The sequence below is a fragment of the Ipomoea triloba genome, chromosome 14 (genome assembly GCF_003576645.1).
Source record: "Ipomoea triloba cultivar NCNSP0323 chromosome 14, ASM357664v1".
NCBI classification, from domain to species: domain Eukaryota; kingdom Viridiplantae; phylum Streptophyta; class Magnoliopsida; order Solanales; family Convolvulaceae; genus Ipomoea; species Ipomoea triloba.
The window spans coordinates 12956997-12978352 of NC_044929.1; the positions used below are offsets into that span (position 1 = coordinate 12956997).

General features: G+C 32.8%; 2 protein-coding genes across 2 annotated transcripts; one reads left to right on the top strand and one right to left on the bottom strand.

Moving 5' to 3' along the window:
- Positions 1–591: 591 nt before the first annotated feature.
- Positions 592–1952, bottom strand: LOC116005043 (bi-functional coumaroyl CoA and feruloyl CoA ortho-hydroxylase F6H2-2-1). Its single transcript, XM_031245268.1, has 2 exons — positions 1404–1952; positions 592–1317 (listed from the first exon to the last, which is right to left on the bottom strand). Exons 1-2 carry the CDS (start codon positions 1901–1903, stop codon positions 741–743), a joined length of 1077 nt encoding a protein of 358 aa, XP_031101128.1. The 5' UTR covers positions 1904–1952; the 3' UTR covers positions 592–740.
- A 12481-nt stretch (positions 1953–14433) lies between these two features.
- On the top strand, positions 14434–15846 carry LOC116004157 (bi-functional coumaroyl CoA and feruloyl CoA ortho-hydroxylase F6H2-2-1-like). The gene is made up of 2 exons (XM_031244085.1): positions 14434–15041; positions 15127–15846. The coding sequence occupies exons 1-2, from the start codon at positions 14539–14541 to the stop codon at positions 15701–15703; spliced, it is 1080 nt and encodes a 359-aa protein (XP_031099945.1). The 5' UTR covers positions 14434–14538; the 3' UTR covers positions 15704–15846.
- The last annotated feature ends 5510 nt before the right edge of the window (positions 15847–21356 follow it).

The window sequence follows — 21356 nt, forward strand, 5'->3', positions numbered from 1 at the left end:
TCATCTCTTAGTTACAAGGGAGGCAACCTATTGCATGGACTATAGTCCACGTAGAATTTTGTGAATTACAACAAAAAGTACATTTTTAATAGGTAATTCTATTTGTGGCAAATTATGTTGGGTTCAATACGACCCTGTTTCATTATTTTTATTTTTTTTAAATTACTATATATATATATATATATTATTTGATGGATATGATTTATCCTCACAATCCTCTATAATTGGGTTTCCTCATGTGAATAAAGGCTTATATATATATATATATATATTAGAATGAATTGTGTAGTGTAACTAGTCCAAGATATTGTGCACCAAATTGCTTTGCGAATAATATTATCTCAGTAGCCATAAACATCCAAAAAATACCCGCATTGTGTTCATTTTTTTATTTTTATTTTTGAGAATGCATTGTGTTCATTTTTTAACTCCTCCACCGCAGTATAATTTGGTCCCAAGATTCCGTACATGATTTGCTTTGCGAAGAGTTATATATCTCAGCCGCCAAAACATCCAATTAATTTAAATTCCAACATAAGTAACGATAAGAATCGCTGACATGTAAAGGTAAATCCAATTTGCACCAAAATATATTAAAGAATCGACTGAAATATCTTATTAAATTCATGCATAATACTCGGACTTATTGGGTACAAATAAAATAATGAAGCATAGTCACAAATATGTATTTATTACATACGATGAGTTCATATTCAACTTTGTGAATCAGTTTGATTTCCTTATTCTATTCTGGCGAAAGCAATGGTGTCTTTCCCATTATGAGCTTTACGGTAGAAATGCTTGGCGTAGTCGGAGTAGAGAACCGGCTTGTATACCGGCTTCTCCCCGCTCGCCAGCACTTCCGGGAGTGGCGCCACGATATCGTTAGGCCTTGGGTTCACGAAAACAGGGACGGAGATTCTATCGTTGGTCTCATTGGCCATAACGCGATGTTCGATGCTCTTGTATCGACCGTTGCTCATTATCTGGAGAGCGTCGCCGATGTTGATTACCAGAGCGCCCTTTACTGGCGGCACGTGCGACCAGGCTTCGTGCTCCAGTTTGCGCACGTATAGGCCTCCGATGTCGTCCTGGAGGAGGAGTGTGAGGGTGGAGATGTCGGAGTGACGGCCCACGCCGACAGTGAGGTCGGGGTTGGGGCATTTAGGATAGTAATTGATGTTTATCCTACGTGAGCCCATTAGAAGTGATTGTTTGTCATCGTCAATTTGATTCACGTTTAGTCCTTGCATCAATGCCTCCAATAGCTTCCTACTCACCATTTCACAGCTTTTTAGGTACTCCAGTGCATCATCCCTGGGACAAATTACAATAATATATGTTATTTTCTTCTAATCTTATTGCATGGAATAATATATAAACATGCAAATATATATAGTGACCTGCAAGAAGGAGGCCAATACTGAGCAGCTTCCTCATCAGAAACATAGAACATACTGAGGTGATCTTTCCACTCCAAAGCCTTTTCTATTTGTGGAAGAAAGCTTGTGCTATACCTCACATGGCTAGTCGGACAGTTCTCCTTGGAATACTTCTTCTTCTCCTCCGCCGGCTCCCTAAAGAACCGGTAAGTGGCCGCCTTTGCCTTTTCCAGCATCTCAAGGGGAATCCCGTGGTTCACAATCTGGAAGAACCCCCTCTTCTCTGCGGCATCGCAAATGAGCTTAGCCACCTTCGGGTCCTCCCAGTTTGAGACGTCAATGACCGGAATGGAGTCGTCGGAAACAACGTCCATGCTGGATAACCTCTCCTCCGGCGGGTGAACGTATTGGTTGGGGAGGGTTTGGAGGCCAAGCTCCGAAAGGCCCTTCACTCCGTGGCCTTGTTTCACCACGAAGTCATTGATGTCGGAGGGAACAGTGGAGAGTGTTGTTGAAGGCATAGTTTAATAAAATGTGCAAACTAAATGTATTAAGATGGATGGGATGAGAGGTGAGTGAATTCCTTGTAATTGGTTCCATCTTGAAGCCCTTTTTATAGTGGTTTGGGGTGTTGGGGTTGGTGGCTTAATTCAATTATTTTATTTGGTCTTAAGTACGTAGTAAAGGAGCCTTTGAAGACCAATGAAATGAAATATATCTTTTATCGCAGCTAAAAATGACTTTTTGATGTTGTAGTGCCTAGCTACAGCATATATGCAGACTCAAACTACATACATTGTAATCGTTTCATACTTGAGCCGTTTTGAAAAAAAAAATTGGAGTCCAACTTTCAATTATAGTGTGCAAATTTGAATTATAGATCCTATATCAATATGCAAATTCATCTGCACTGTATATATATGCTCAAAATTTGAATTATTTCTATATTTGATTTTATGGTTATTTAGATAATTTTCACATCTGAATATAAAATATTATTTTTGTTACATTTGGTATACAATTTTTTTTTTTTTTTGTGTGTGTGTGTCATGTCTATTTATTCTAAATCTAATCAAATCTCCTATAGCAAATGGTTGAAATGTATCACATTTTTGGTTCAAAACCATGTCAAATTAAACACTTTAGTACTTTTTAGTAGAAAACATACCATTTTAAACTAGAAATATGATGCATTCCGACTAATTTTTACAAAAAATTTGGTTTGGTTAGAAGCATCAAATGTATGTGTCCAAAAAAAAATCTTACACTAAATGCAACAAAAATAATATTTGAGAACAAAATATAAAAACAACGTAAATAATATGAATGAATAGCTAGATTTTTTTTCTTATTTAAATAACTTAATAGCGGTAGACCAAATTAAAAGTGAAAATAATTCTCTAATAATGATTTTATTAGAGTCACTTTATTTTATTTTTATATTATTAAATGGTATTGATTCATTTTTTAAAAAATAGTAAAATCCAACAAGGTATATTCTACAAGTTATTTCAATCTTTTCCCTGTGACAATGATATGTCCTTGAATTGTCACATCAATAAACTTAATTGTTGAATTTAATATTGATGGAGAAAATTAATTCAGAAAAAAATCTTAAAATATTTAGATTTTCCAAGGTAATTATTTTTAGCCTAGCTTAAAACTATGCTCTAATTAGTTTGTTAACCAAATTACAATTGCCTAGAAAAACAATGCGAATTTTAAAAATTATATTAAATGCAATTTATAGAATTAACTAATAAGCCGATGTAAATTTTTGTTTATCTATGTATTGTAAGTGCATGTCAAGGATATTGTAGTCTAGTGACACCAAGTAACTCTCTCATAAGAGAGGTTGTGCGTTTGAGCTTCAGTAGAGTCAGTATTGGCTCTTGATACTGTAATATAATAGAGTCTATCTATTTTTTTTTTTTTAATAATACTAAGTTGGAATGACACTTTTTATTATATATTTTAAAAATTAAAGTCATCTTTTCTTTAATTAATTAAAAATTAAAGACATGTTTTGATAAGCAGGATGGATAGTGCATGTACCTAGTCCAACATAGCGCAAATCAATTTCGTCTGCAAACAATTAAAAAATCTCAGCCGCCAAAACATCCAAAAAGCATAAAAAATTTTAAAAGTATAAAGGGCATTTTGGGGGAAAGAACAACTTTTCCCCAAAACGTCGAAATGTAAACGTTGCTCTTAGTAGCGTATACAGTCTTGACGATTTGGAGCATATATTAAACGCGATTTTCAGCGTTTTGACAAAGTTAAAACACTAAAAATTGTGAATTTGTCAAAATTTTGGTGAATTCGTTATTTATTAAATATGGACATAATTTAAAGGAATAAGGGTCAAATTAGCCACTGAATTACACACAAAAATGCAATTAGGCCATCGAACTAAAAAACAATGCAATTGGGTCCCTGAACTATACGAATTCATGCAATTTCATCCAAAATGACCTGTTTTACCTGATGTGCCGGTTACCAATTTTAAAAATGATATTTTAAAATAATTTTAAATAAAATAATTAATTAAAATTAAAATTAAAATTTAAAAAAATAATTAAAAAAAATAAAACTGCCGGCCGGAGACGCGGGCTGGAGACGAAGACCTTCGTCTCCAGCCATGGAGACGAGGTCCTTCGTCTCCTTGGCCGGAGACGAAGCCGACCTTCGTCTCCTTGGCCGGAGACGAAGCCGACCTTCGTCTCCTGGCTATGGAGACGAAGGTCGTCGTCTCCATGGCCGGAGCCGGAGACGAAGACGAAGCTCTGGCCATGGAGACGAGGCCGGCCGGATTCGTCCCTGGCCGGTAGTTTTTTTTTTCTTAATTTTTTTTCAATTTTAATTATTTATTTTATTTAAAATATTATTTTTAAAATAGGTAACCGGCACATCAGGTAAAACAGGTCATTTTTGATGAAATTGCATTAATTCGTGTAGTTCAGGGACCCAATTGCATTATTTTTTAGTTCGATGGCCTAATTGTATTTTTGTGTGTAGTTCAGTGGCCTATTTGACCCTTATTCCTAATTTAAATGTCATTTGAATCAAAGTCCTAGGAAAGGATCCATATTTCAAAGTTTGAGAAGCTAATTTGACAACAATGTGAAACAAATAACAATGATATTTACATCCACATTATAGTAAAAGATAAAGGCCCTGTTTGGTAAATAATCAGCCTATTAGTCAATTTTGGCTTATTTGACCACTATTAGTTGTTTGGTTAATAAGATTTTTGTAACTATAAAATGCTAAAATTCAAAAGGCTACTCAAAACAGCCTTTTCAATTAGCTTTTTGATAAAAGAAATTATACCAAACAACTATTAGCTAACAACTAATCTATCAAACAACTTTCTACAATCAGCTAATGTTATCAACAAATCATACTTTCTAACCCAAACAGCCAATCCAATCAGCTAACAGCCATTTACCAAACAGGGCCAAAATTAAATCAACTAATTGTCAATAATTGAGAGATTATGATCATGTTTGGTAACATAGTTAGTTTATCTGTCAATTTTAGCTTATTTGATCACTATTAAATGTTTCATTTGGTTAAACTACCAATATAAGTGTTTGATTAATTAGCTTTTTGTAACAGCTTATTGTTCCAAAATATTAAAATTCAAAAAGCTGCTCAAAGTAGTTTTTTCGATAAGCTTTTTTAGAAGTCATTTTGCATGTAATCAGCTATCAGCTAATTAAGAGCTAATTTATCAAACATCTTTCTACAATAAGCTAATGTTATCAACTATCAAACCCATTAACTCAATCAACTAACAGTTATTTAACAAACACCCCCTATATATTCAAAGAATTATTATTATTATTATTAAAAATGTTCAAATTAGCCACCAAGCGAAAATGCAATTAGGTCATCGAACTCCGAAAAAACACAATTAGATCCCTGAACTATAAAAAAACAATTATGCAATTTGATCAAATTTGACATGTTTCTCCAGTTATAATTGATGTGACGGTAATTTAGCTTATTAAAAATTGAAAATTTATTTTAATAATTTTAAATAAAATTAAAAAAATTAAAAAAAATAAATAAATCGTCCCCCTGCTAGAGATGAAGACAGGGAGGGATAGATTTTATTTTATTAAATTATTGAGATAAATTTCAAAATAATAAATTTTTAATAGAATGACCACCACATCAATTCAAGGATAACCGGAGGAACCTGTTAAATTTGGTTGAAGTGCATAATTTTGGATAGTTCAAAGACCTTTTTTTTTTTTTTTTTTTTTGAGTTGGATGACCTAATTGCACTTTCGTGTATAGTTTAGTGGCTAATTTGAACCATTTTCCTTATTATTGACTTTGACAACGATGTTAAACAAATAACAATTATATTTACTTTCACATTACACTAACAGATAAAGAAAACTAGTTTTGAATTCATCATCAATTGTAAAATAATTTGGATATAGTAATTTTATGATGTGAAAGTATGTTATGAACTTATGTGATAAGTTTAGTGAATCTAGATGCACAAGTAATAGCATATTAAAATATGAAAAGTAAATTGTTTATGAGAAAAAAAATAATATGCACTTGTGTTTTTTTTTTTTTTTTTTGAATACTATTGACTCTGTTATAATGTAAGCACAACGAGCCAACGCCCCCACAAGAAAATGAATTTGTGACCTCTCACTTAGGAGGACCACAACTATGACGCTTGACCACAAGATCTTTGGCAATATGCGCTTGTGTTTGGTACACCACTTTTAATAGCCTTTGTGGTTATCAACTGAATTTGAGTACAATCATCTGTAAATAAAATTATAGAGTAACGGTATAATGGTGAAAGGATTCCACGCTAGGAATCCTTATTTATACTACAACCCTCTACAAAATTCTAAGCGTTACATATCTTGTGTGTAACTTGCTTGTTCAGTCAGCTGCGACACCTCAGAAATAGCATTAAAAGTTTATTTATATTTATAATATTGCTGAATGTAATGCACGTTCTATAATGTACCAAATAACAATCATTATATCGTTAATCATGGTCCACAGTGCAAGATGAGTCACTAACATACATATTCATTTTTAGTATATTGAATGCTCATTTTTAGTATATTTCAAGTTTATTTTTAGTATATTACCTAAAAAAGAACATATAGTACATTAAAATGAACCATCAGTATATTTACTGAAAATGAACATTTGTCGTTGTTCCACCTTACTATGTAAACTATGCATGGTCTATAGTACAAATTGTCACCAAATATTACTATTTGGACTTCTAAGTTTGAGATGCTCTACTAATTAAATTATTTATTGGAATAAGGGTCAAATAGGCAAACCAACTACACATCAAAATGCAATTAGGTCACCGAACTAAAAAAAAAACAATTAGATTGCTAAACAACAAAATTTTTATATATTACAATTTTTTAGTGTTGTCAATTGACACCACTCCGATCCAAGATTATCGATATCCAAGCAATTATTGAGTAAGGGATCAATATTGCAAAGTTTAATTTGAGTGACTAATTCGACAATGATGTGAAACAAACATAAATGATATTTACATTCACATTATTGTTAAAGAAAAATTAAATCAATTAATTCATTAATTGTCTTTTTGTTTTTGATAGCGATGTGAAACAAATAAAAACAATATTTACTTCCACATTATAGCCAAATATAAAAATAACTAATTGTCAATAATTTAGAGATATATTATATATTCAGACTTTTTTTTGTCTGACTACAACATGTGTCCTAAGCGAGTCGACTAATAACTTACCACACACCAAAACTAATCCTAAAGAGGTTCGTGTCATATCATCCATACCATGATACCATATACCTAGATATATTCAAAAAATTATAATAATTAATAAAAAAAATGACTAATTTTATCAAATAAGTTAATACAATTTAAATTAATTAACAACTAACAATTGAAGCTAACTACCATATTTGAGAAAGTATAAAATAAATACTACCTTGTAAAGAATTATGAGTATTAAAAAAGGGTCACACTTGTGTGAGACCGTCTCACGGATCCTTATTCGTGAGACGGGTCGGGTCGGGTCAGAGCACAATGCAAATGTCATACTTATATGCTCAAATATAACACTAATCAAGAATACAATTTTTGTTACTTATAAGAGAAAATGTAATACCTTTTTCATAATAAGTAATGTTGGCAAGTGCCCCTTACTTATAAGGACAAATATAATACTTTTGAGGAAAAATGTAATACTTAATTGAAATGTAAAAGTATATTGTATTTTCCCTTAAAAGTATTACATTTACCTTTATAAGTAACAAAAATTTTATTCCTAATTAGTATTGCATTTGCGCATATAAGTATAACATTTGTGCATATAAGTGTTACATTTACATTTTGACCCGACCCGTCTCATAGTGAGACGGTCTCACACAAGTTTTTGCCAAAAAACAACTAACAACTGAAATTCATTATCTACTAATAGTTTGTTGGAAATTGGTGAATAAATGTTAATGAAGGTTATACCCTTCATTTATGTCCGTTTTTCTGTTACGTTTTATGACAAATATACCATGCACATGCATCCACCATATATTTTCTTATCTTTTTCAACAACAACAACAACAACAACAACAACAACAACAACAACAATAATAATAATAATAATGTAAAACATTTTAATAAATTTGATATCCCAAAATAATGTAGCATAACTCTCAGGTGTAAAACATTTTAATAAATTTGATATCCCAAAATAATGTAGCATAACTCTCATGGTGCATTTACTAACATTGTCTGGTGTATATTTGCATACCTAGTATTTGTGTACATTGTGTGGTGTATGCCATTCGGGTGGCACTGCACTCTGTGCTTGCCTGCCTTTCCAAACGCATTCGGGTTTACGACTCGAACAATGACTCCATGTTATGCATTTTGGGATTTGAGTTGCACCCCTCCTTTGCGCGAGAGAGAACTTCTATGCTATATAATCCAATATGGCTTAGAAAGACCCTTGTATATATGGTGCAAACCCACTTCTCAAACCAATGTGGGACAAATGCTACTTTAAAGCCTTTCCACATTCATTTTCCAATTCAAATTGGTCTACTTTGAGAACCAATTTCTCATTCACCCATTATCCTTTTTGAGCGTACAATATATCAAAATCTCCGTCTCACTACGAAGAACCTGAATCCACTTTGACCCGACCCAAATCAAAAGTGTACCTCACATATATTTGCACCACAAAATAGTCATTTAAATGTCATTTTAAGCTAAAATTCCAACATAGTTACGTTAATCCTAAACAGTCCAACTTCATCTTTAAATTAACAGGATCGGACACTTAGAACATTACTTACAAATTTGTCTTCCCCACAAATTAAAACCACTACTGTTATTTAAAATAATAGTCGTGGTTAAAACCACTACTAATATTTAAAATAAAAATTAAATTGATATATTAAGCGACTGTTATAATTGTCGCTATTATTTAAATGAATAAACAAATAGATATATTTAGTGGCGGTTACAAAATTGCCGTAAAAAGCAAAAGTGACATACCTAATTTTTGGTAATGGTTACGAAAGCACAACTAAATGCAATATTGGTTAATAATTCCCGCAGTTGCATAAAATTGTCACTAAATCTTTCACGAAACACTATTTAGTAATGAATATAGACCCGTCAGTAAACAATTTCGTGACGGTATGGAACTGCCACTAAACAATAATATTTAATAATTTCCGCAGTTGCATAATATTTGTTTGTTTTCCCAATCTTATATTTATTCATTATATTTATTTTATTCATTGGTTATCCATGAATTAAACAATCTCACCACATTAAAATAAAATTAAAAACCAATTTTAATGAAATAAAAATAATTTTTTGAAACACAATGAAATAAAAAAAATTAATTAAATATTGTGTAATAAATACTAAGAAATAAAAATAAGAAGATAATATATTATACATTTTACTCAAATGAAAACAGTATCTATTGTAGAATCTTGACTAGTGACTTTCTTTTTATTGGTCTTATTGGGATAATCTAATACCTCATATATAAAACAAAATTTTTTATTGTTGTCAATTGACACCACTCCAAGATATTTTGATTGTTGTCAATTGACACCACTCCAAGATATTATCTCCATCCAAGAAATTTGTGATCATGAGTGAAGGATCTATATTGCAAACTTTGAGAGACTAATTTGGCAACAATGTGAAACCGGATCCGATAGCAATAATATTCACATTCATATTATATATTATAATAAATGATAAAATTAAATCAACTAATTATCAATAATTAAGATTATATATTCAAATTATTATTATTATTATTATTAGTATTATTATTATTATTATTATTATAATTATTATGTTTTGAAAATGATGTGAAATAAATTAAATAACAATAATATTTACTTCCACGTTATAGTAAAATCATTTTTTTTATCTGAGAAGGAGGAGGGAAACCCCAGAAAACTAATTAAGCTAGTTCGTTTGCCGAACTCTACGACATCAGATGGCACGTGCAAGATCATGGAAAAAGACCTCCTCACTTTCTGACGGGCAAGTACTTAGGTCGTCCACTCATTCATAGTAAAATCATTTAACAGGTAACGCATATAGAGCTAATTGTCTGACTTCCGATCCCGGGCTGTGGTTGGTGAATATTGCACATCTATCCCTCCTTTTTGAAGCTCTAAAAGTAATCTTCAGCTGCCTTCAATTCAATGATATATAGAATTATATAATAGTCTTCATTCATCGTATGTACCAAATGGATTACTCTCATCTTGTATATCCTCAAGAAAAAATATATTAAATAATTGAAAAAAGCCACCAACTTCTAAACCCCCAAACCACTATAAAAAGGACTATAAAAAGGGGTAGAAGGGATGTCGGCATTTATAGTTAAATTAAATTAAGCGTTACTTAAAATTTTTGGTTTGCATGCAAGTGGACAAGTGGTGGTTCTCTAAGTGATCCAAAATCTTAAAAGGTTTTGAGTCAATGATTGACACTCCACTTCCAAAAGAGGAAGCAAACTTTTGTTTGTGTTTCTATTTTCCAATTTAGAACATATATTTAGCAACACCAGTTTCATTGTTTTTCGTTCTCTCTAAAAAAAATTAAAAATTTTCACAATTAATATAATTAACGTACCCTGCAAACTACCAAGAGTACCAGTTGTTATGTCGTGGACCCAGGTCCACCTTGCAAGGTAGACCTGGGTCCAATACGACGCCGTTTCACAATTTTTTATTTTTATTTTTATTTTTAAAAAAAATTAACGGCGTTAACGGCTTCTCATCGCAACAGAATACACACTCTACATTCACAAACCCTATACTCCATATTCACAATTTGAAAACTCCACATTCACGCATTACAGGGCTATATGTTTAGTAACTATAATACCACTGCATTCACACATTCAAAATTCTATATTCACAGGTCCTATACTCCATGTTCACAACTTGGGAACTCCACATTCACACATTACAGGGCTACAAGTTGCTAGAACTCTGTTAACTCTACTACAGATTCACACATTCATAACTCTACATTCACGATTTCTATACTCCATATTCACACTTTGAAACCTCCACATTCACACATTACAGGGCTACAAGTTGCTAGAACTCTGTTAACTCTACTACGGATTCACACATTCATAACTCTACATTCACGATTTCTATACTCCATATTCACACTTTGAAACCTCCACATTCACACATTACAGGGCTACAAGTTGCTAGAACTCTGTTAACTCTACTACGGATTCACACATTCATAACTCTACATTCACGATTTCTATACTCCATATTCACACTTTGAAACCTCCACATTCACACATTACAGGGCTACAAGTTGCTAGAACTCTGTTAACTCTACTACGGATTCACACATTCATAACTCTACATTCACGATTTCTATACTCCATATTCACACTTTGAAACCTCCACATTCACACATTACAGGGCTACAAGTTGCTAGAACTCTGTTAACTCTACTACGGATTCACACATTCATAACTCTACATTCACGATTTCTATACTCCATATTCACACTTTGAAACCTCCACATTCACACATTACAGGGCTACAAGTTGCTAGAACTCTGTTAACTCTACTACGGATTCACACATTCATAACTCTACATTCACGATTTCTATACTCCATATTCACACTTTGAAACCTCCACATTCACACATTACAGGGCTACAAGTTGCTAGAACTCTGTTAACTCTACTACAGATTCACACATTCATAACTCTACATTCACAAATTATATACTCCATATTCACAATTTGAAACCTCCACATTCACACATTTCAGGGTTGCTAGAACTCTGTTAACTCTACTACAGATTCACACATTCATAACTCTACATTCACAAATTATATGCTCCATATTCACAATTTGAAACCTCCATATTCACACATTTCAGGGCTATATGTTTAGTAACTTTTTTTTTTAAAAAATAAAAAATAGTGAAATGGCGTCGTATTGGACCTAGGTCCACCTTGCAAGGTGTACCTGGGTCCACGACAATTTGCGGCAAACTACTATGTTGTGTGATGACACATTTGTTACTATTTCAAATAGGTGGTCACATGACTGTTCCGCAGTGGTGGGGCATTGATTCTTTAGGTTAAAAAAAAGATTAAGAACATGTAGAACAGATACTACATTGTAAAGAATATAATCACGAGTATTTTTAAAAAATTAACGCACCATTATCATTTCCTTATGGAAGTTACCCAACAGGTGCAAGAAAATGATAGTTGTACTCCCCAAAAATAAAACTTCCAACACGTCTTAATTTTATTAGGGAAAAGATATAAAACGCGTGACTCACAGTACATTTTTTTTATTAATCAAAACATGGCACTTTAACTCTAAGAAAAATGTTATTTTCCCTTCTTAATTTTACTTATATAACGATAAAATTCGTTATATTTATTATATTCATTGGTTATCCTGAACTGAACAATTTCACCATATTAAAATAAAATTTAAAAACTACTATTCTTAACCATTCAAAAAAACCTATATTTTAATGAAATTCAAAAATTAATTTAATATTTTCTAATGAATACTAAGAAATAAAATTAAGAATATGATGATGTGCTACACCTTTTACTCAAATGAAAACAATATCTATTGTAGAATCTTGACTATTAACTTTCTTCTTACACTCCAACAGATATTGAAATCTGATGAGGACATGAGTCCTTGAGAACCTATTTTATTGGGAAAGTCTGGGCCCAATCGCCCAACCGCGCGCCATTTTAATTTGTTGGTAGTTATAATGTTTATATTTATATTTCTTTAATTTTTATTTTAATCGAATTTATATTTTTAAGATCATAAAAACCCGCTTAGAACCTGACATCTTAATTGACTCTTGGCCTTAAACATTTTTTATATAATTTTGTTAACTCTTATGTTGAATTATTACTTTTATTAGTAATAATAAAATAATAATAATAATAATTAAAAATAACTACTAATAACAACAACAATAAATTGTAAAAGTAGTTTAAAAATTAAGTAGCATAATATATTTATGTCTTTATGTGTCATTTTACATGTAATTAATTAAGAATACGTAAATCACTAATTTATCAAACACCTATTAATAACCGTACTAGCTAACACAATCAGTATCAATTATCAACTAATTACTTGCCAAACAATTCCGTAGTAAGTCTATTTATTTATTGTGTCAAATCATATATCTATCATATTAATCAACTACATGTACCTATCAAAAAGTCTCCCTCTAATAAAAACTTTAGCTTTTACCAACTTCTCCCAGCTCCCGTTTTCCAATTTTCTCCCAATCCCCACACAATAAATTCACTTGTTGGCTTGTTGCAAGACTCAACTCAAATTATCAAATTATTATTTTGATCGAAATGCATATTAAAGTGTCTGGAGAAGTTTCAAACAAAAATGCTTTATGTTTAAGTTTTAAAATATTATAATAAAATAACTTTCATTAGGTAAAAGGAACATTGAATAGAAATTTTCTCATAAAACGAGAGTATGAGACCTACTTACACTGGAGTAAACAATTATGATGTGTAGTGTGTGACGAAATATCATTTTAGACATCATTTTCTATTTCGCCACAGAAAGAAAGGTATTTTAGTTAATTGATTTTGTTGCGAGTTTGCTTTCTTTAAGTAGCTAATTTATTGTTGGAAAAAAAATAACATAAATGGCATTTTAAGTTGCTATTTTGTGATACAAATATATGTGAGGTCCACTTCTGATTTAAGTCGGGTCAAAGTGGATTTGGGTTGTTCGTAGTTAGACGAAGAGATTTATATATTGTACGTTCAAAACGGATAATGGATAAATGATAAATTAATTCTCAAAGTAGACTCATTGTTTGAGTGCTTATAGCTTTGTTATTCTAGCCTTTCTTTAATTACCTAATGTGTTCATAGTCTTGTTCTAGTTTGCCAGGTTTCATTGTTTGAGTTCTCAAACTTAAAGTCGTAGCTTGTTTTATCCTAGAAAACTATAGGCTACGATCACCAAGGGAGGTAGCAAATAAGATTTTAAGAACAGTATAGTGATTACAAGACTAAGTTAACCATTTACCAGAAAACCCTTTTCGCATTTTTTCTATAGAAATATTATTTTGGTAGTAATATTTGGTAACATTTATGTCCTCCATTGTTCTTTATTATTATATTATTATTATTTTTTCCATTGCAATAAATTCATTTTTAAAAAATCAGTTAACAGATAAGGTATATAGAGCTTGTCTGACTTTCGATCCCGAGCTGTGGTTGGTCAATATTGCACATCTATCCCTCCATTTTTGAAGCTCTAAAAGTAATCTTCAGCTGCCTTCAATTCAATGATATATAGAATTATATAATAGTCTTCATTCATCGTATGTACCAAATGAATTACTCTCAAGTCTCATCTCATATATACTCCCAAAAAAAGAATATTAAATAATTGAAAAAGCCACCAACTCCTAAACCCCCAAACCACTATAAAAAGGGGCAGAAGGGATGAAGGAATTCACTCATCTCCATCTTAACACATTTATTTATTTATATACTCCTCTCAATCAATCTTTCTTTCTATTTCCCACGTTTCATTAAACATAAACGAATTGAATATGCCTTCAGCAACAGTACTCTCCAATGTTCTCTCCGACATCAATGACTTTGTGGTGAAACAAGGCCACGGAGTGAAGGGCCTTTCAGAGCTTGGCCTCCAAACACTTCCCAACCAATATGTTCACCCGCCGGAGGAGAGGTTATCGAGCATGGACGTCGTTACCGATGACTCCATTCCGGTCATTGACGTCTCAAACTGGGAGGACCCGAAGGTGGCTAAGCTCATTTGCGAAGCCGCTGAAAAGAGAGGGTTCTTCCAGATTGTGAACCACGGGATTCCCATTGAGATGCTGGAGAAGGCAAAAGCGGCCACTTACCGGTTCTTTAGGGAGCCGGCGGAGGAAAAGAAGAAGTATTCTAAGGAGAACTGTCCGACTAGCCATGTGAGGTATAGCACAAGCTTTCTTCCACAGATAGAGAAGGCTTTGGAGTGGAAAGATCACCTCAGTATGTTCTACGTTTCTGACGAGGAAGCTGCTCAGTATTGGCCTCCTTCTTGCAGGTCACTATATATATGTTTATATATTATTCCATGCAATAAGTCAGAATGAAGAAAATAACATATTATATGTTCTAATTTGTTCCAGGGATGATGCACTGGAGTACCTAAAAAGCTGTGAAATGGTGAGTAGGAAGCTATTGGAGGCATTGATGCAAGGACTAAACGTGAATCAAATTGACGATGCAAAAGAATCACTTCTAATGGGCTCACGTAGGATCAACATCAATTACTATCCTAAATGCCCCAACCCGGACCTCACCGTCGGGGTGGGCCGTCACTCTGACATCTCCACCCTCACACTCCTCCTCCAGGACGACATCGGAGGCCTCTACGTGCGCAAACTGGAGCACGAGGCCTGGTCGCACGTGCCGCCAGTGAAGGGCGCTTTGGTGATCAACATCGGCGACGCTCTCCAGATCATGAGCAACGGTCGATACAAGAGCATTGAACATCGCGTTATGGCCAATGAGACCAACGATAGGATCTCTGTCCCTGTTTTCGTGAACCCGAGGCCTAACGACATTGTGGGGCCGCTCCCAGAGGTTCTGGCGAGCGGGGAGAAGCCGGTATACAAGCCAGTTCTTTACTCCGACTATGCCAAGCATTTCTACAGGAAAGCTCATAATGGGAAAGACACTATTGCGTTCGCCAGAATAGAATAATAAGGAAGTTCAATATGAACCATACTAATCATATACAATAAATACATATTTTTTAGCATGCTTCATTATTTTATATGTTTCCAATAAGTCCGTGGACGTACTATGAAATTAATAAGAACTTTCAGCTGATTGTTTAATCTTATCGTTACTTACGTCGGCATTTGGATGTTTTGGCGGCTGAGATAGTGAGATTGTAGCTTATTTTAGGAATATTACCAAAGAGAGAGCTTATAACTTATTAGTAGGCTATGACTTTCTACTATAGTCCAATCGTTACTGAGGCTTTTGCTTCTGTTTAATACATAATGACCGAAGCTAACTTTGGCAGGTTAATCTGATCATTCATCGATGGTCAGCAAGTATGATGGTCCTAATGATGATCGTGCATGTATTAATTTCGTGTGTATCACATCAAGGGATTTTAAAAACCTAGTGAATTGACTTGGGTTACAGGTGTGGTTTTAGTTATATTGACCGCATCTTTTGGCGTAACGGGTTATTACTTTGGGACCAAATTAGTTATTGGGCAGTGCAAATTGTAACAGGTGTACCCGAAGCTATTCATGTAATATGACATCCATTGGTAGAATTATTGTGCGGGAGCGCTAGTGTGAGACAATCTACTTTGACCCGTTTTTATAGTTTACACACTTTTGTATTGCCACTTCTTACTCCCGTATTTATGTTAATGCACTTTCCAATGATACGTAAACAAAGGTATTTATGGGCCTTTGTAGAGAAAATCTTATAAAGATTTGTGATATATCTTTTAAAATAAGTTATAAGCTCCTAAATAAGCCCGGTCAAACAGAGTCTAGATTGTTTATTTAATTGTTGGAGTGGACTTATTGGGCGTATCTAATACAGAGTACCTTTTATCTATAACAAATTTTTTTTTTTGCATTGTCAATTGCTCCAAGATACTTATTATCGCTATTCAAGCAATTTTTGAATGAAGGATGATATTGCAAAGTTTGTGAGACGACAACAATATGAAATACATAACAAAGATATATATTTACATCCACATTAACTCAACTAATTGTCTTTAATGATTTTGAGTTTTGACAACAATGTGAAACAAATAACAATGATATTTACATCACTATTATATTAAAAGATAAAATAAAACCAACTAATTGTCTTTTTTTTTTTTTTTTTTTTTTTTTTTTTTTTTTTCACAATGATCCGACGTAAAACAAATAATAATATTTAATTACTTCTACATTACAGTAAAAGATAAAATAAAAAAATAATTAATTGTTAATAACTTAATAATTAAGAGATATATTATATGCCAAAGACCTTGTGGTCTAGTGGCACCCGGTGTCCCGGTTAACACTCCCACATTGATGTTGGGAGTGGGTCACTGTTGATTCTTTTCTTTGTGCTTCAGTAGGTTGAGAAAGTAGCTATGAACAGATACTCAATTAGTAACTAATCACTAATCCACACACCGAATGCGGCATTCAGTGGAGGCTGTTGACTCTTTGTTGCTCAATTAGTATCCACACATCCACACAACGAATTAAGTGGTCAAGCGGCACTCAGTGGTTGGCATCTGGTGACTCTTTGTTGTCTAATCCACACACCGAATGCGGCATTCAGTGGTTGGCATCTGGTGACTCTTCCACACACCGAATGCAGCATTCAGTGGAGGCTGGTGACTCTTTGTTGCTCAATTAGTATCCACACATCCACACACCGAATTAAGTGGTCAAGCGGCACTCANTTTTTTTTTTTTTTTTTTTTTTTTTTTTTTTTTTTTTCACAATGATCCGACGTAAAACAAATAATAATATTTAATTACTTCTACATTACAGTAAAAGATAAAATAAAAAAATAATTAATTGTTAATAACTTAATAATTAAGAGATATATTATATGCCAAAGACCTTGTGGTCTAGTGGCACCCGGTGTCCCGGTTAACACTCCCACATTGATGTTGGGAGTGGGTCACTGTTGATTCTTTTCTTTGTGCTTCAGTAGGTTGAGAAAGTAGCTATGAACAGATACTCAATTAGTAACTAATCACTAATCCACACACCGAATGCGGCATTCAGTGGAGGCTGTTGACTCTTTGTTGCTCAATTAGTATCCACACATCCACACAACGAATTAAGTGGTCAAGCGGCACTCAGTGGTTGGCATCTGGTGACTCTTTGTTGTCTAATCCACACACCGAATGCGGCATTCAGTGGTTGGCATCTGGTGACTCTTCCACACACCGAATGCAGCATTCAGTGGAGGCTGGTGACTCTTTGTTGCTCAATTAGTATCCACACATCCACACACCGAATTAAGTGGTCAAGCGGCACTCAGTGGTTGGCATCTGGTGACTCTTTGTTGTTGCTCAATTAGTATCCACACATCCACACACCGAATTCTTTGTTGCTCAATTAGTATCCACACATCCACACACCGAATTAAGTGGTCAAGCGGCACTCAACGGTTGGCATCTGGTGACTCTTTGTTGTTGCTCAATTAGTATCCACACATCCACACACCGTTGTTGTTGCTCAATTAGTATCCACACATCCACACACTGAATTCTTTGTTGCTCAATTAGTATCCACACATCCACACACCGAATTAAGTGGTCAAGCGGCACTCAGTGGTTGGCATCTGGTGACTCTTTGTTGTTGCTCGGCACTCAGTGGTTGGCATCTGGTGACTCTTTGTTGTTGCTCAATTAGTATCCACACATCCACACACCGAATTTGTTGTTGCTCAATTAGTATCCACACATCCACACACCGAATTAAGTGGTCAAGTGGCACTCTAAGTGGTCAAGCGGCACTCAGTGATTGGCATCTGGTGACTCTTTGTTGTTGCTCAATTAGTATCCACACATCCACACACCGAATTAAGTGGTCAAGCGGCACTCAGTGGTTAGTATCCACATATCCACACACCGAATTAAGTGGTCAAGCGGCACTCAGTGGTTAGTATCCACACATCCACACACCGAATTAAGTGGTCAAGCGGCACTCAGTGGTTGAGAAAGTAGCTATGAACTCTTTGTTGTTGCTCAATTAGTATCCACACATCCACACACCGAATTAAGTGGTCAAGCGGCACTCAGTGGTTGAGAAAGTAGCAATGAACAGATATTACATTGTAACAGAGTCAGCAGAATTCAAAAAAAAAAAAAATACTCGGTAAGGGTGGAAATTAAACCCTTATTTAATAAGAGTGTGGATTTTTTAATTAATGGAGTATTTCCAAACACATAGTAGTATTCTAAAAACATTTCAACCAAACAATAACAATCACTTTGATACACATACCTTATACCAAAACCCGTCAACCAAACACACCCTAATTAACTACTAACAACTAAAATTCATTATCAACTAAGAGCTACTAACAACTAAAATTCATTATCAACTAAGAGCTAATTGCTAAAAAAAATCCAACATCATCTTTCAATTAATAGGATGTCGGCATTTTTGCTTAAAAAATTTCCTTTGCATGCAGACAGTCTGTATCCAAAGTCTTAAAAGCTATTGAGTCAATGATGGACACTCCACTTGCAAAACAGGAAGCAAACTTTTGTTTGTTTTTATATTTTCCAATTTAGAAAATATATTTAGCAACACCATTTTCTTTGTTTTTCTTTCTTTAAAAAATTAAAAAAATTTCACTTAATATAATTAACATACGTTTATCATTTCCTTATGGAAGTTACCCACAAGTTGCAAGAAAATGATAGTTGTACTCAAGAAAATGATAATTGCACTCCCTAAAAATAAAATTCGACCTTAATTTTATTAGAGAAAAATATAAAACATGGGACTCACATTTTTTTTTTTTTATAAATCAAAACATGACACTTTAACTTTAAGAAAAATGTTATTTTCCCTTCCCAATTTTACTTGTTAATGTCCAGATATAATGATAAAATTCATTATATTTATTGTATTCAATTCATTGGTTATCCTTGATTATAATTGAATAATTTCACCATATTAAAATAAAATTTAAAATTACACTCCCACATGGATGATGGGAGTGGGTTCGAGCCTCAATGGAGGCAACTGTTGACTCGTCGTGCTTCAGTAGGTTGAGAAAGTAGCTATGAACAGATACTACATTGTAACAGAGTCAGTAGTACTCAAAAAAAAAAAAATTTAAAAACTACATCTTTTAACCTTTCAAAATAAACTACATTTTAATGAAATTTAAAAATTGATTTATTATTTTTTAATAAATACTAAGAAATAAAATTAAAAGAATATAATGTGTTATACCTTTTACTCAAATGAAAACACTATCTATTGTAGAATCTTGACTATTGACTTTCTTCTTACCCATCAACATATAGTGTTCATTCCACGAAAGTACAAATTAATGAAATTATTTAAAAGAATAAAGATTTAGTAATATAGAATAAGCCTATTGATAAAAAAAAATAATTTAAATTTTTGAATGGTGCCGTTATTATAAGAGTAATGTTACATACTATTTCCAAATCCATCTTCACCCTTGACATAACGACTCTGTTTGGCAGAGCTTATTTATGAGTTTATAACTTATTTTAAGCTATTAATAAGCTATAAGTCCTGTTTGGTAATGTTCCTAAAATAAGCTAATAGCTTAAAATAAGAGCTTATTTTTAAACGCTACCTAAGGTAGCGTTTCAAAATAAGCTAGTAACTTTCTAACTTTTTTTCCTATCTTTAACCTTACTATTTTAAAGAAATTACATCATTTACCCTTCTTAATTAAAATCTTTTTGACTTTTTCTCTTCAATATGCTTGGTTGTAATTTCAATTTGACATTTGTGTTTAAACATTGATTTTTGTATGAACTAATCTTATAAATTATAAACATTTTGTTTTACTTTATATGTTTTCAAATATATGCTCTTACTTTATATTTTATTAAAATAAATTGATTTCACTATTTTATATTTTAATATATAAACAAACATATTTAAATTCATTTTTAATTAGTGTTGATAAATTACTCCCTTGTCCCATCTGTCCTACTTACTATTCATTAGTCAAACCAACTCTTTCTTCTCTGTTTATTTTCTTTAGTATTTTTTTACTTATTTTTAAATTTAATTTTTTTTTATTTAATAGTACTTTTAGTGTAGTTTCTAATTAAATATATAAATTTCGTATACTAATACTAAATTTAATATTATGAAAATTTGAATTAAAAATAAATTCAATCAAACCTCGTTAATCGAACCCGACACATAAAATATGACGAGGAAGAACATACCTATCAAAAATTCTCTCCCAAATAAAAACTTAGGCCCTGTTTGGTTAATAATTGGCCTATCAGTCAATTTTGGCCTATTTGACCATTATTAGTTGTTTGACTTGGTTAAAAAATCAATATAAGTATTTGGTTAATAAGTTTTTCGTAACTCTAAAATACTAAATTTCAAAATACTACTCAAAACAGCCTTTTCAATTAACCTTTTGAGAAAAGAAATTATACCAAACAGCTAATTTACCAAACACTTTTCTACAATCAACTAATATTATCAATTAATTATACCTTTTAATCCAATCAGCTAATAAATAAAATCAGCTAACAGTCATTTACCACACATGGCCTTAACCTTTTAGCAACTTCTCTAAGCTCCCTTTTTCCAATTTTCTCCCAATCTCCACACAACAATTTCACTTGTTG